Source organism: Bufo bufo, chromosome 4 (assembly GCF_905171765.1).
Source record: "Bufo bufo chromosome 4, aBufBuf1.1, whole genome shotgun sequence".
Taxonomy (NCBI): domain Eukaryota; kingdom Metazoa; phylum Chordata; class Amphibia; order Anura; family Bufonidae; genus Bufo; species Bufo bufo.
The window spans coordinates 498218933-498231317 of record NC_053392.1 but is presented as its reverse complement, the minus strand read 5'-3'; the positions used below and the strand labels follow the sequence as shown (position 1 = coordinate 498231317).

At 47.7% G+C, this 12385-nt stretch overlaps 1 protein-coding gene across 1 annotated transcript in view; it reads left to right on the top strand.

Moving 5' to 3' along the window:
- The first annotated feature begins 1098 nt into the window (after positions 1–1098).
- The window catches only part of THUMPD2 (THUMP domain containing 2), a 97249-nt gene continuing 85962 nt past the window's right edge, over positions 1099–12385 (top strand). Inside the window, exon 1 of the mRNA XM_040427370.1 lies at positions 1099–1263. Within this exon, the coding sequence (XP_040283304.1) occupies positions 1141–1263 (123 nt within the window). The 5' untranslated portion in view covers positions 1099–1140. The remainder of the gene's footprint in view (positions 1264–12385) is intronic.

Below are 12385 nucleotides of genomic sequence, written 5' to 3'. Positions count from 1 at the left end.
TTTATTTTCATATTGATCCTTATGTTGTCTACTTGGCTAGGCAGCTCTATGTTGTGTAGTCTTTGCTCGGGGGTAAAATGCAAAGCTGTTTTCTATATTATCCCACAGGGCCATGATCCTCCATCACTTATTATTATTAACCCCTCCCTTGCCAGCCCACCTAGCCCCATTTAGCTGTGTGTTCTGCTTTGAAAAAAAAAGTTTAGGCCATGAAGGGGTTAATTAAGTGTTGGAGGGGGTGGGGGGTGTTATTGTGCATATTGTGTTTGGGATCCATTTAACAAGTTTGACCAGTTGGGTTTGAGAGTGGTTGAGTGTCGTCCACAGATTCCCCCCATAACAGTGTGTCGTCCACAGATTCCCCCCATAACAGTGTGTCGTCCACAGATTCCCCCCATAACAGTGTGTCGTCCACAGATTCCCCCATAACAGTGCGTCGTCCACAGATTCCCCCCATAACAGTACGTCGTCCACAGATTCCCCCCATAACAGTACGTCATCCACAGATCCCCACCATAACAGTACGTCATCCACAGATCCCCACCATAACACTGTAACAGTAAACCTTGTGCTTTTAAGGTGTTTTTTCTTAAATGTGCCAGGGGAAGATTGCTAGGGCAGCTTAGAACAGGTAGTGTAGTTAGTGTTAGTGTAGGGTCCTGCTTAAAAGAGTTTACCTTGTCGTGGTAGCAGGCTTCATATTATTTGGTCAAAAAATAATTCCTTACTGAAATCACTGATTATCACTTTTTGCTGTCTTTGTAGTTGTAAAAAAATAATGAAATTGGGGGTGGGTCCTTGGGGGTGGAGGGGGGCCAGTAGGCGGAGTCAAGACGGATTCTAAAGGGGCGGGGTAGGAGGGGGGGCCCAGGCCTTGAGCTGTGTAAGGGGCCCCAAAATTTCTGATGGCAGCCCTGTCCCTTTTAGCCTGTTCTGTAGGTAAATGACTAGAATGACGTTTCTATGGGTAGAATCGTGTGGCTGGAGGTTGGATCTTACCAGGAACAACTCCAAAGCATCCCATTCACTACGTATGCCTCCACACAGCGCCCCGCCCCTTCCACTCCGATCATGTGACATTACAGCTACCACGTGACCTCTACTTCAGCGGGCTTGTGTACTCATTCCGCACGGTTCCCCATGTCCGGCCATAGTGCGCCCCACGCTCTGCACTTCCACAGCCATGATTTCTTCTGCACAGTGGGGCGCGGGATGGAGCGCTTTGTCATGCAGGAGTTAACTTCTAAACTGTCAGCAGTAGTTGTGAGTACAACCGCATGTAACGCACACTATAATACATTTAGTTTACAGCCGGTGTCCCGTCTCTTCACATTGGCACTGCTATATATCCATCCTGTCAGTCGTTGTGCGTCATAGGGATTACGTAAGCGTTTTTTTTGGGGGGGGTTTCTTAGAGAAATATGGTCCAGTCTGTTGCCATCCTTAAAGGCAGCATAGCAGCTTTTATTTTTGTCTGTTCACATCACTTGAGCAAAATATGGACACTGGCCATCTGCACCCCACAGTTTCTGCAGGCCCCCTTGTCCAAAGGCCTATTCTGGTCTGTTTTGTGGGACATGTTTTATTTTTTTGCAGGACGGACATACAGATACAGATGACATTAAAATGAATGGGGCCACATCCAACCTGCAGAAAATGCAAGCAGAGAAAAAATATGGTTGTGTGCATGAGGCCTAAAGAGGAACTGGTTCCTCTTCAGACATGTCTGTTTTAGTAACTGCCTGCATTACCCAAGTAATAACAATTCTGGAGCATCTTTGTTATGACCCTACGATGTGCTATTCCTTTCTTATTCCTGCTAGAAGTTATCAATCACCAGCAGTTTGCGATTTTGAGAGCCTGTGACGGATCTCCTTAACGGAAAGCCAAAACGCTAGTGTGAAAGTAGCCTTGGGCTGGTTTCGCATGAGTGAATGTCACGCTCCGAACTCGCAGCTCAGCACCTTTCCTGAACTTCCAGCACTGCCGGGATCGCATAGCATTATGTTGATTTATGATGCTATGTAACCCTTAGATGTCTGGAATGTGTTGGATAACACTGACATAATGTCAGTGTTATCCAATACATTCCAGAACTGGAAGGGTTACATAGCATCATACATCAATATAATGCTATGCGACCCCCGCAGTGCTGGAAGTTCAGAACAGGGGGCTGCGAGTCCAGAGTGTGACACTCGCTCGTATAAAACCAGCCTTAGAATGTGCAGGGACACACTCCCAACCGGTAACACTCATCTGGACCTAGGGTTGGGCGATATACCAGTGTTCACAATATACTGCAGTATTAAGAAACGGCGATATCGCTGTTTCCTAATTACCGCTGTATTTTGTGACGTCATCGAAGCGGTCATGTGCGCTGACCGCTTCTAAATCTGCGTCCGCCCACCCCTGCACCTTGCATAGCGCTGAGAAGTACAACACATTACTTCCCCTCGCTCCTGGCTCCTTTTTGCTCCGCCTCCCTTATTTAAGTCTCCAGACTCCACCCACCATCTGACATCACCTTCCGTCACCCACCCGTGCCGGTTCTATGTGGCAAACTCTGTGTGAGTACTGGGTGTCTCTGGAGAGACTTTTCCTGCGGCTGCCTCGCTACTGTGTGCTCTGATGACAGAGCACACAAGCAAGGCAGCCGCGGGAAAAGTATATCGTAAAGTATTATTGTATGTATGGTGGCCTGTGGCCACAAGACTTTATTATAACATCTCCTTGTGGCCGACCCCATACAGTGTGACGTCTCCTTGTGGCCGACCCCCATACAGCGTGACATCTCCTTGTGGCCGACCCCCATACAGCGTGACGTCTCATTGTGGCCGGCCCCATACAGCGTGACGTCTCCTTGTGGCCGGCCCCATACAGCGTGACGTCTCCTTGTGGCCGGCCCCATACAGCGTGACGTCTCCTTGTGGCCGGCCCCATACAGCGTGACGTCTCCTTGTGGCCGGCCCCATACAGCGTGACGTCTCCTTGTGGCCGGCCCCATACAGCGTGACGTCTCCTTGTGGCCGGCCCCATACAGCGTGACGTCTCCTTGTGGCCGGCCCCATACAGCGTGACGTCTCCTTGTGGCCGGCCCCATACAGCGTGGCGTCTTCTTGTGTTTTTTTCTTTTAAACGGGTATTTTATTGCGATCTATATCGTTATTGCGATAAATTTCTTAATATCGTTATCGTCTAAATATTTTTGATATCGCCCAACCCTATCTAGAACTTTATTACAAACCGCCAGCAATTCATTCATAACTTCTAGAAGGAATAATAGAAGGATGACACATCATAGGGTCATAAGAATAAATGCTGAAGAATTATTACATGGGTAATGCAAATAGTTCATAAAACAGACATGTCAGTAGAGGTGACAGGTCCGCTTTAACCCCTTAACGCTTCATGACATAGTATTACGCCATGGCAGCAGGGCTGTTCCTGCTTGTGCTGTAATATTATGTTGTGGCAATGGAGGTTGCTGGCTGTTTTATGCAGCAGGCACTGTACTGTCCCTGCCAGGATCAGATAGAACTCCAGTCCCGGCAGTTTAATTCTCAGTTGTCACGGTCAATAGCAACCTCTGCATCTGAACGGTTAGACAGAGAGAGGTATCTGCTTTAGTCCTCTGATCGGCCCCCTACAAACCATCATGGGGTGTCAAGTACTCAGCATGGCAACTGGAGGATTTATGAAGGGTCCAGGCCTGCCGTGTCCCAGCCACTAATACATCTTGCCTCCAGCAGGCTGTGACAGTGTGTCAGAATAACTATGCATTATGTATACTCCTGTAGTACAACACTAATGCCAAAATTGTTGTTTTGTGGTCACCTTGCCTCCCCCCACAAAATGGAATAAAAGATAATCAAAGATAATCAAAATGCTCCGTCAGCAAAAAAAAATAAAAAAAAGTTCTGGATGTCAGAATATGGTGACACAAAGCAATCATTTTATAAAAAAAAAAAATAGCAAAATGAAAACCACATACATTTGTTATTTCCATAATTGTATTGACTGCGTTATAAAATTCGAATGTTATTATTACGGCACAGTTAACACCATACAAAGGAGCCCCTAAATACAGTGGCAGAATTTCTGGTGTTTTTCACCATGGTACCCTTAACCCCTTAAGGACTCAGCCTTATTTCACCTTAAAGGCTTGGCCATTTTTTGCAAATCTGACCAGTATCACTTTAAGGCCTCATGCACACGACCGTTTTTTTTTAAGGTTCGCAAAAACGGGATCCGTAGGTCCGTGATCCGTGACCGTTTCTTTGTCCATGGGTCTTCCTTGATTTTTGGAGGATCCACGGACATGGAAAAAAAAGTCGTTTTGGTGTCCGCCTGGCCGTGCGGAGCCTAACGGATCTGTCCTGAATTACAATGCAAGTCAATGGGGATGGATCCGTTTGACGTTGACACAATATAGTGAAATTAAACGGATCCGTCCCCCATTGACTTTCAATGTAAAGTCAGGAGTCCCTTTTATACCATCGGATCGGAGTTTTCTCCAATCCGATGGTATATTTTAACTTGAAGCGTCTCCATCACCATGGGAACGCCTCTATGTTAGAATATACCATCGGATTTGAGTTAGATCGTGAAACTCAGATCCGACAGTATATTCTAACACAGAGGCGTTCCCATGGTGATGGGGACGCTTCAGGTTAGAATATACTAAAAGAACTGTGTACATGACTGCCCCCTGCTGCCTGGCAGGTGCTGCCAGGCAACAGGGGGCAGACCCCCCCCTCACCCCCCTTGTATTTAACTCATTGGTGGCCAGTGCGGCCCCCCTCCCTCCCTTGTATTTAACACATTCGTGGCCAGTGCGGCCGGCCCTCCCTCCCTCTCTCCCCCGTAGTACTGTAGATTCATTGGTGGCCAGTGGCCCCCCCTCCCTCCCCCTCCTAATTAAAATCTCCCCCCCTATCATTGGTGGCAGCGGAGAGTACCGATCGGAGTCCCAGTTTAATCGCTGGGGCTCCGATCGGTAACCATGGCAACCAGGACGCTACTGCAGTCCTGGTTGCCATGGTTACTTAGCAATTTTTAGAAGCATTATACTTACCTGCGAGCTGCGATGTCTGTGACCGGCCGGGCGCTCCTCCTACTGGTAAGTGAAAGGTCTGTGCGGTGCATTGCTTATAGCACAGACCTTTTTTGGCAGATTTTCCATTTTAATAATTTTTTTCCAGTTACAAATCAAGGGTTAACAGCCAAATGTAACTCAATATTTATGGCCCTGATTCTGTAGTTTACAGAAACACCCCATATGTGGTCATAAACTACTGTACGGGCACACGGCAGGGCGCAGAAGGAAAGGAATGCCATACGGTTTTTGGAAGGCAGATTTTGCTGGACTGGTTTTTTTGACACCATGTCCCATTTGAAGCTAGAGTAAAATATCCATAAAAGTGACCCCATCTAAGAAACTACACCCCTCAACGTATTCAAAACAGATTTTTACAAACGTCGTTAACCCTTTAGGTCAGGGCTCGACAAATCCCAGGTCGCCATGGCGACCAGAAATTTAGTCCTGGCGCTTGGGTATTTGTCAGCCCGTTTTCAAAGGTGCCCGGGCGATGGGTGAGGAGCTGCCGTTCTGTCCGGAGGCAGCACCGTTTGAAACAGCTCCTCAGTCAGTGAGTCACAGCACACAGAGAGCGAGACGCTGGCAGCAGGGAGGGGAGGGGCTCGGGAGGAGTGTAATCTGATCCTAGAGTGGAAGCTGCTTCTGCCAGCCCCTCCCCTCCCCGCCCACCAACCAATCAGAGCTGAGGCAAGGACTAGCAGCTCTAGGTCACTGACACAAGTACAGGAGGGAGTCTAGAAAGAATCGAATGAGTCTCAGGTTAAAAGAATCTAAAGATCCGATTAGTTAGTGACTCAATCGATTCTTTGAGTTAAAAGAACAGGTTACACTGAGGCTGTCGGCTGGGACAGGAGCAGAGAGATAAAAGTGACAGGACACAGTATAGATTACAGGTTGAATTAACCCTTTAGGATCAAATTGGCTTCTCAAGGAGATCTATGTTAAAGGCATCCCTTCTTCTGTCTCATTCAGTAGCTATAGAACTAAGGGTACTTTCACACTTGCGGCAGGACGGATCCGGCAGGCTGTTCACCCTGTCGGATCCGTCCTAACGCTGTTTCGCCGGACCACCGTCCCCGGACCCTATTGACTATAATGGGGGCAGAGCTCTGGCGCAGCACGGCAGTGCATGGTGAAAGGCCGCCGGACTAAAAGTACTGCATGTCCAACTTTTTAGTCCGGCGGCCTCTCACCGCGAACTGCCGTGCTGTGCCGGAGCTCCACCCCCGTCCCCATTATAGTCAATAGGGTCCGGGGACGGAGCGGCGGTATATGCAACATGGTATACAGCATTATTGGGGGGCTCTATGGAAAAGTGGGGGGGGAGCACTATGGGGGCACCTACTGGGGGCTTTATGACGCGGCTCCGCCTGGCTCCTAACTTTTTTAGCTGGCTCCTAGATTCCAAGGAAATTTGTCAAGCCCTGCTTTAGGTGTTCCACAAGAGTTATTGGCAAATGGAGATGAAATTTCAGAATTTCAATTTTTTGGCAAATTTTCATTTTTAAACATTTTTTCCCAGTAACAAAGCAAGGGTGAACAGCCAAACAAAACTCAATATTTATGGCCCTGATTCTGCAGTTTATAGAAACACCCCATATGTGGTCGTAAACAGCTGTACCGGCACACGGCAGGGCGCAGAAGGAAAGCAATGCCATACGGTTTTTGGAAGGCAGATTTTGCTGGACTGTTTTTTTTTTACACAATGTCCCATTTGAAGCCCCCCTGATGCCTTCTAGATCGCTGTATACACAGCAGGGGCATGGCTAGAAATGACTGGGCCCCATAGCAAAAAAAATTTATGGGCCCCCCCCCCGCCCGGATCTCCCACCCCCACATACCTCTCGGACCTCGCCGCCACATCCGCAGCTCCTCATGCACTTGCGACGGTTACGCGTAGAACTGAGCACAGACAGTTGGTCACTGGCAACGCATTTGTGCCAGTGTAGGAAATGTATGAATCTAAATGTCTGTGTATTAAAGAAGATTGTTAAATTGTACAGGGGTCTGTAACACAAGAAGGTGAAAGTACATATCGTGGGGTGTGTATGTGTATTAGACAGAAGGTAGGGATATGTATCTTGTGTAGTTTGGGTATTAGGGAGAGTAAGGAGTATATATCTAGTATATCTAGTGCTGATACACGTGTAGATGAAGAGCGGCTCTGACATAATTAGTCTCTTTCATATTATAAGCTCCTCTTATATATAATTTACTTACAGTTCTGAAGACTCAGGGGTGCTGGCTGGCTTGGCCTCAGGGTTGCTGGCTGGCTTGGCCGGGCAGAAGGAGTGTGGGAGACTGTGAGGCCTTTTTTCTCCAAGCTGCCCCCGGGGAAAAAAAAAATTTTTTCATTACACCTCAGGTCAGACAACCAATCAGAGCCCCAATGTTAATCAGACCTCAGCTGACAGCCCCAATAAGATTCCCAATGTTAATAAGACTTCAGATCACACCTCAGCTCAGACCCCAATATGAATGACCCCCAATCAGACCTCAGATAAGAGCCCCATGCCTCATAGCAGCCCCCAGTAGCCTCTCCATCAGCCCCCAGTGCGCCCTCCCCGGTATTAAAATCATTGGTGGGCAGTGTGCCTCCCCCCCCCCCCTTCCCCTTTATTAAAATCATTGGTGGGCAGTGCAGACCAAGCCCCCCCGCATCATGGGTGGCAGCGGCAGTTCCGATCGGAGTACCAGCAGTGTAATGCTGGGGCTCCGATCGGTTACCATGGCAGCCAGGACGCTACTGAAGTCCTGGCTGCCATGGTCAGAGCTTATGCTTATAGCAATGCGCCGCACAGGCCTGTGACGAGTTACAAGAAGGAGGAGCGCCCGGCGGCCACAGCGCATGTAAGTATGCTGCAGAGTAACTGACCATGGCAGCCAGGACTTCAGTAGCGTCCTGGCTGCCATGGAAACCGATGAGGGGGTGGGGCCCTATCGCACCGCCACTTGAATTTATTTATTTTTGAATCCTCAGCCAGCAGCCCGGGCCCCCAGTGGCGTAGGGTCCCATAGACATTGCTATGGCTTCTATGGCAATCTCTACGCCACTGATAAACAGCGCAGGGGGGATTTAAACTTAATATTTTAGGGTACATTTCCGGCATAGCGTTCCGTCCTAGGGGCTCTATACCAGAAAAGAACTGATCAGGCATATCCCCATGCATTCTGAATGGAGAGCAATCCGTTCAGGATGCATCAGGATGTCTTCAGTGTTTAGTCATTTTGACTGATCAGGCAAAAGAGAAAACCGCAGCATGCTGCGGTTTTATCTCCGGAGAAAAAAACTGAAGACTTGCCTGAATGCCATTTTTCCCCATAGGAATGTATTAGTGCCGGATCCGGCATTCAAAATATCGGAATGCAGGATCCGCATCCGTCTCACAAATGCTTTCAGTCACATCCAGATCGGCGGATCCGGCAGGCAGTTCCGATGACGGAACTGCCCGCCGGATCACACTGCCGCAAGTGTGAAAGTAGCCTTAGTGTTTTTTTTTTGTTTTTTTTTTATATACTTACTATTAGCTCCCTTAGGGGCTGGAACCCTTGTCCTATTCACCCTTAGGCCCCTTTCACATGGGCGAGATTTTTGCGCGGGTGCAATCCGTGAGGTGAATGCATTGCACCCGGACTGAATCCGGACCCATTCACTTCTATGGGGCTGTGCACATGAGCGTTGATTTATCACTCATCACTTGTGCGTTGCGTGAAAATCGCAGCATGCTCTATGTTGTGCGTTTTTCACGCAACGCAGGCCCCATAGAAGTTAATGGGGCTGCGTGAAAATCGCAAGCATCCGCAAGCAAGTGCGGATGCGGTGCGATTTTCACGCATGGTTGCTAGGATAAAAGTCTATTCACTGTGTTATTTTCCCTTATAACATGGTTTTAAGGGAAAATAATAGCATTCTTTAATAGGGATCGACCGATATTGATTTTTTAGGGCCGATACCGATAATTTGTCAACTTTCAGGCCGATAGCCGATAATTTATACCGATATTCTGGGTATTTTTATTTTTGAGAAAAAAAAAATTTCCTACACAAATCTGCTGAAAATTACCGTTTATTGTTAACGTGTATTATTATTATTATTATTTTTTTTTTGTAAATCTTTTTCATTTATACTTAATATTTTTGTGTTTTTTTTTTTTTTTTTTTTTTTTTACTAACTTTTAGCCCCCTTAGGCTGGGTTCACACTTGAGCTTTTTACAGCGCGTTCAAACGCGCTGTAAAACGCTCAGCACATGAAAACCAATGCTTCCCTATGGCCCTGGTTCTCACTTGAGCGTTTTACAGCGCGTTTGAACGCGCTGAAAAACGCCCTACGCTCAAACAAGTTCTTGAGCTTCTTTGGGGCGTTTTGACGCGCGTTTGTGGCCATAGGACACTGCAGTCAATCACACAAACGCGCGTCAAACGCACGTTTACTATTGCAAAAAACGTGCAGAAAAACGTGCGACAAAAACGCGCGTTAAACGCGCATATCAAATACGCTCAGGTCTGAACCCAGCCTTAGGGACTAGAACCCTTGTCCTATTCACCCTGATAGATCTCTATCAGGGTGAATAGGAGCTCACACGGTCCCTGCTGCTCTGTGCTCTGTGCACACAGCAGCATGGAGCTGAACATGGCAGCCAGGGCTTCAGTAGCGTCCTGGCTGCCATGGTAACCGATCGGAGCCCTAGGATTACACAGCTGGGGCTCCGATTACACAGCTGGGACCCTGTGGCCACTGCCAACAATGATTAATACTGGGGGGTGGGGCGCACTGCGCCACCAATGTTTTTACTATTGGGATGGGGGTGGGGGGCGCACTGCACCACCAATGATTAATACTGGGGGGCTTGGGGGGGGGGGCGCACTGCGCCACCAATGAAGATAAGTCTCTCATTCATATACAGGAGGCGGGAGCTGGCTGCAGAATCAAATAGCCGGCTCCCGACCTCTATGAGCGGTAGCTGCGATCCGCGGCACCTAAGGGATTAACTACCGCGGACCGCAGCTGCCGTTCATAGAGGTCGGGAGTCGGCTATGTGATTCTGCAGCCAGCTCCCGCCTCCTGTATATGAATTAATGATAGACTTATCTTCATTGGTGGCGCAGCGGCCACAGCCCCTCCCTTCCTCTTATCTTCTCTCCTCTCATAGGCGGCAGCGGCAGCAGCAGCACAGGGGGAGGAGACACTGCTTCCTTCTCCCCTGTGCTGCGGAGGGAACACTGAGAGCAGCGCGTTCTGTGTTCCCAATACGTTATCGGTATATCGGCAAAATAGATGCCGATACCGATAACTGTCAAAATCCTCAATATCGGCCGATAATATCGGTAAAACCGATAATCGGTCGATCCCTATTCTTTAATACAGAATGCTCAGTAGAAGGTCAATATAATAAACATTATATACATCCCAGTATAATAAACATTGGTGGCACAGTGCGCCCCCCCCCCCAGGGCTGTGGAGTCGGTAGATAAATGTTCCGACTCCCACTCCGACTCCTCAGTTTTATGTACCTCCGACTCCCCGACTCCGACTCCTCTGTATTAATATGCGAATGTATTTTATACATTCCTTGAGGGAAAGAAACGCAACCTACCACAGGACTACTGGCTGGGAAGCCAACAGTCTACTGTATTGCACAGTTTAAGCAAAAGACAAACACAATGAAAACAAAGTTTTATTAATTTTTTTTTATTAATCAATCAAGTGGCTGGATAGTAGCAGCAGGCATTAACATCAGGAACAGGATCTTTACCAGTTCAAAAATACAAACCACATTATTTGGTTGTTTTAGAACAAAAACAAAGCTTATCTATAATGAACCAAAAACAAAATCTGTAAAACCTAGAAATGGTTTATATTAATCTTGAAATGTAGTTATAAGCTTAGCAAATGCAAATCAATTCAATGTAGAGTTCTAAGGAAGAGAATTGCCTCTGTCAGATCCTCTTTCATAGAGGCTCTTAAGTCAGACTTTATTATTTTTAGGGCTGAAAATAATCTTTCGACACTGACTTGGGTGGGTGGCATTGGAGTAACTGGTCTTTATTCTTACAGTAGAGAAGTCATTAATTATAACTTTTTGTGAATTGGGACATTTAAACTTGCTTTTTTTTTTTTATTCCAATCTAAATTTAGTAGGAGTCGGAGTCTGTGCATTGTTTGCCGACTCCGACTCCAGGTACCCAAAATTGACTCTGACGCCTCGACTCCGACTCCACAGCCCTGCCCCCCCCCCCCAACACCCCAGTATAATAAACATTATATACACCCCGGTATAATAAACATTATATACACCCCGGTATAATAAACATTATATACACCCCGGTATAATAAACATTATATACACCCCGGTATAATAAACATTATATACACCCCGGTATAATAAACATTATATACACCCTGGTATAATAAACATTATATACACCCCGGTATAATAAACATTATATACACCCCGGTAGGGCTGCACGATAAATCGAAAAAATAATCGAATCGCGATAATCGGCGAATGCGATATGGCCGACCCTAAAATGCCGCGATTATATATGAAGGGGCCCTGCGCACATAACTGGCTTTGTGTGTAAAGTATTTTACTAGTGTGTGAAACAATTTCTCTCCTATTGCTAACAGGTCCAGCCTCTGTACTCACTTTCACGATGAATGCACTGCAGCGAGCGGGCCGGCCGGCGCGTGACTGACGTCACTTAGTAACGCTCCTGCTTCCTGAAGTGGGAGGAGCGTTACTAAGTGACGTCAGTCACGCGCCGGCCAGCTCGCTCCCGCTCGCTGTAGTGCATTCATAGTGACAGTGAGTACAGAGGCTGGCCATGTTATCAATAGGAGAGAGCTTGTTTTACACACTAGTAAAATACTTTACACACAAAGCCAGTTATGTGCACAGTTTAGGACACATGAGGGGACACATAGGGCCATGAGGGGGACCAGCATAAGATGGTATATGTCTTATGCTGCCCCCTCCTCATGGCCCTATGTGTCATAGCACATATCCCCCATAACAGCGTCCTCCACAGATCCCCCATAACAGCGTCCTCCACAGATCCCCCCCACAACACAGCGTCCTCCACAGATCCCCCCACAACACAGCGTCCTCCACAGATCCCCCCACAACACAGCGTCCTCCACAGATCCCCCCACAACACAGCGTCCTCCACAGATCCCCCACAACACAGCATCCTCCACAGATCCCCCACAACACAGCGTCCTCCACAGATCCCCCACAACACAGCGTCCTCCACAGATCCCCCACAACACAGCGTCCTCCACAGAT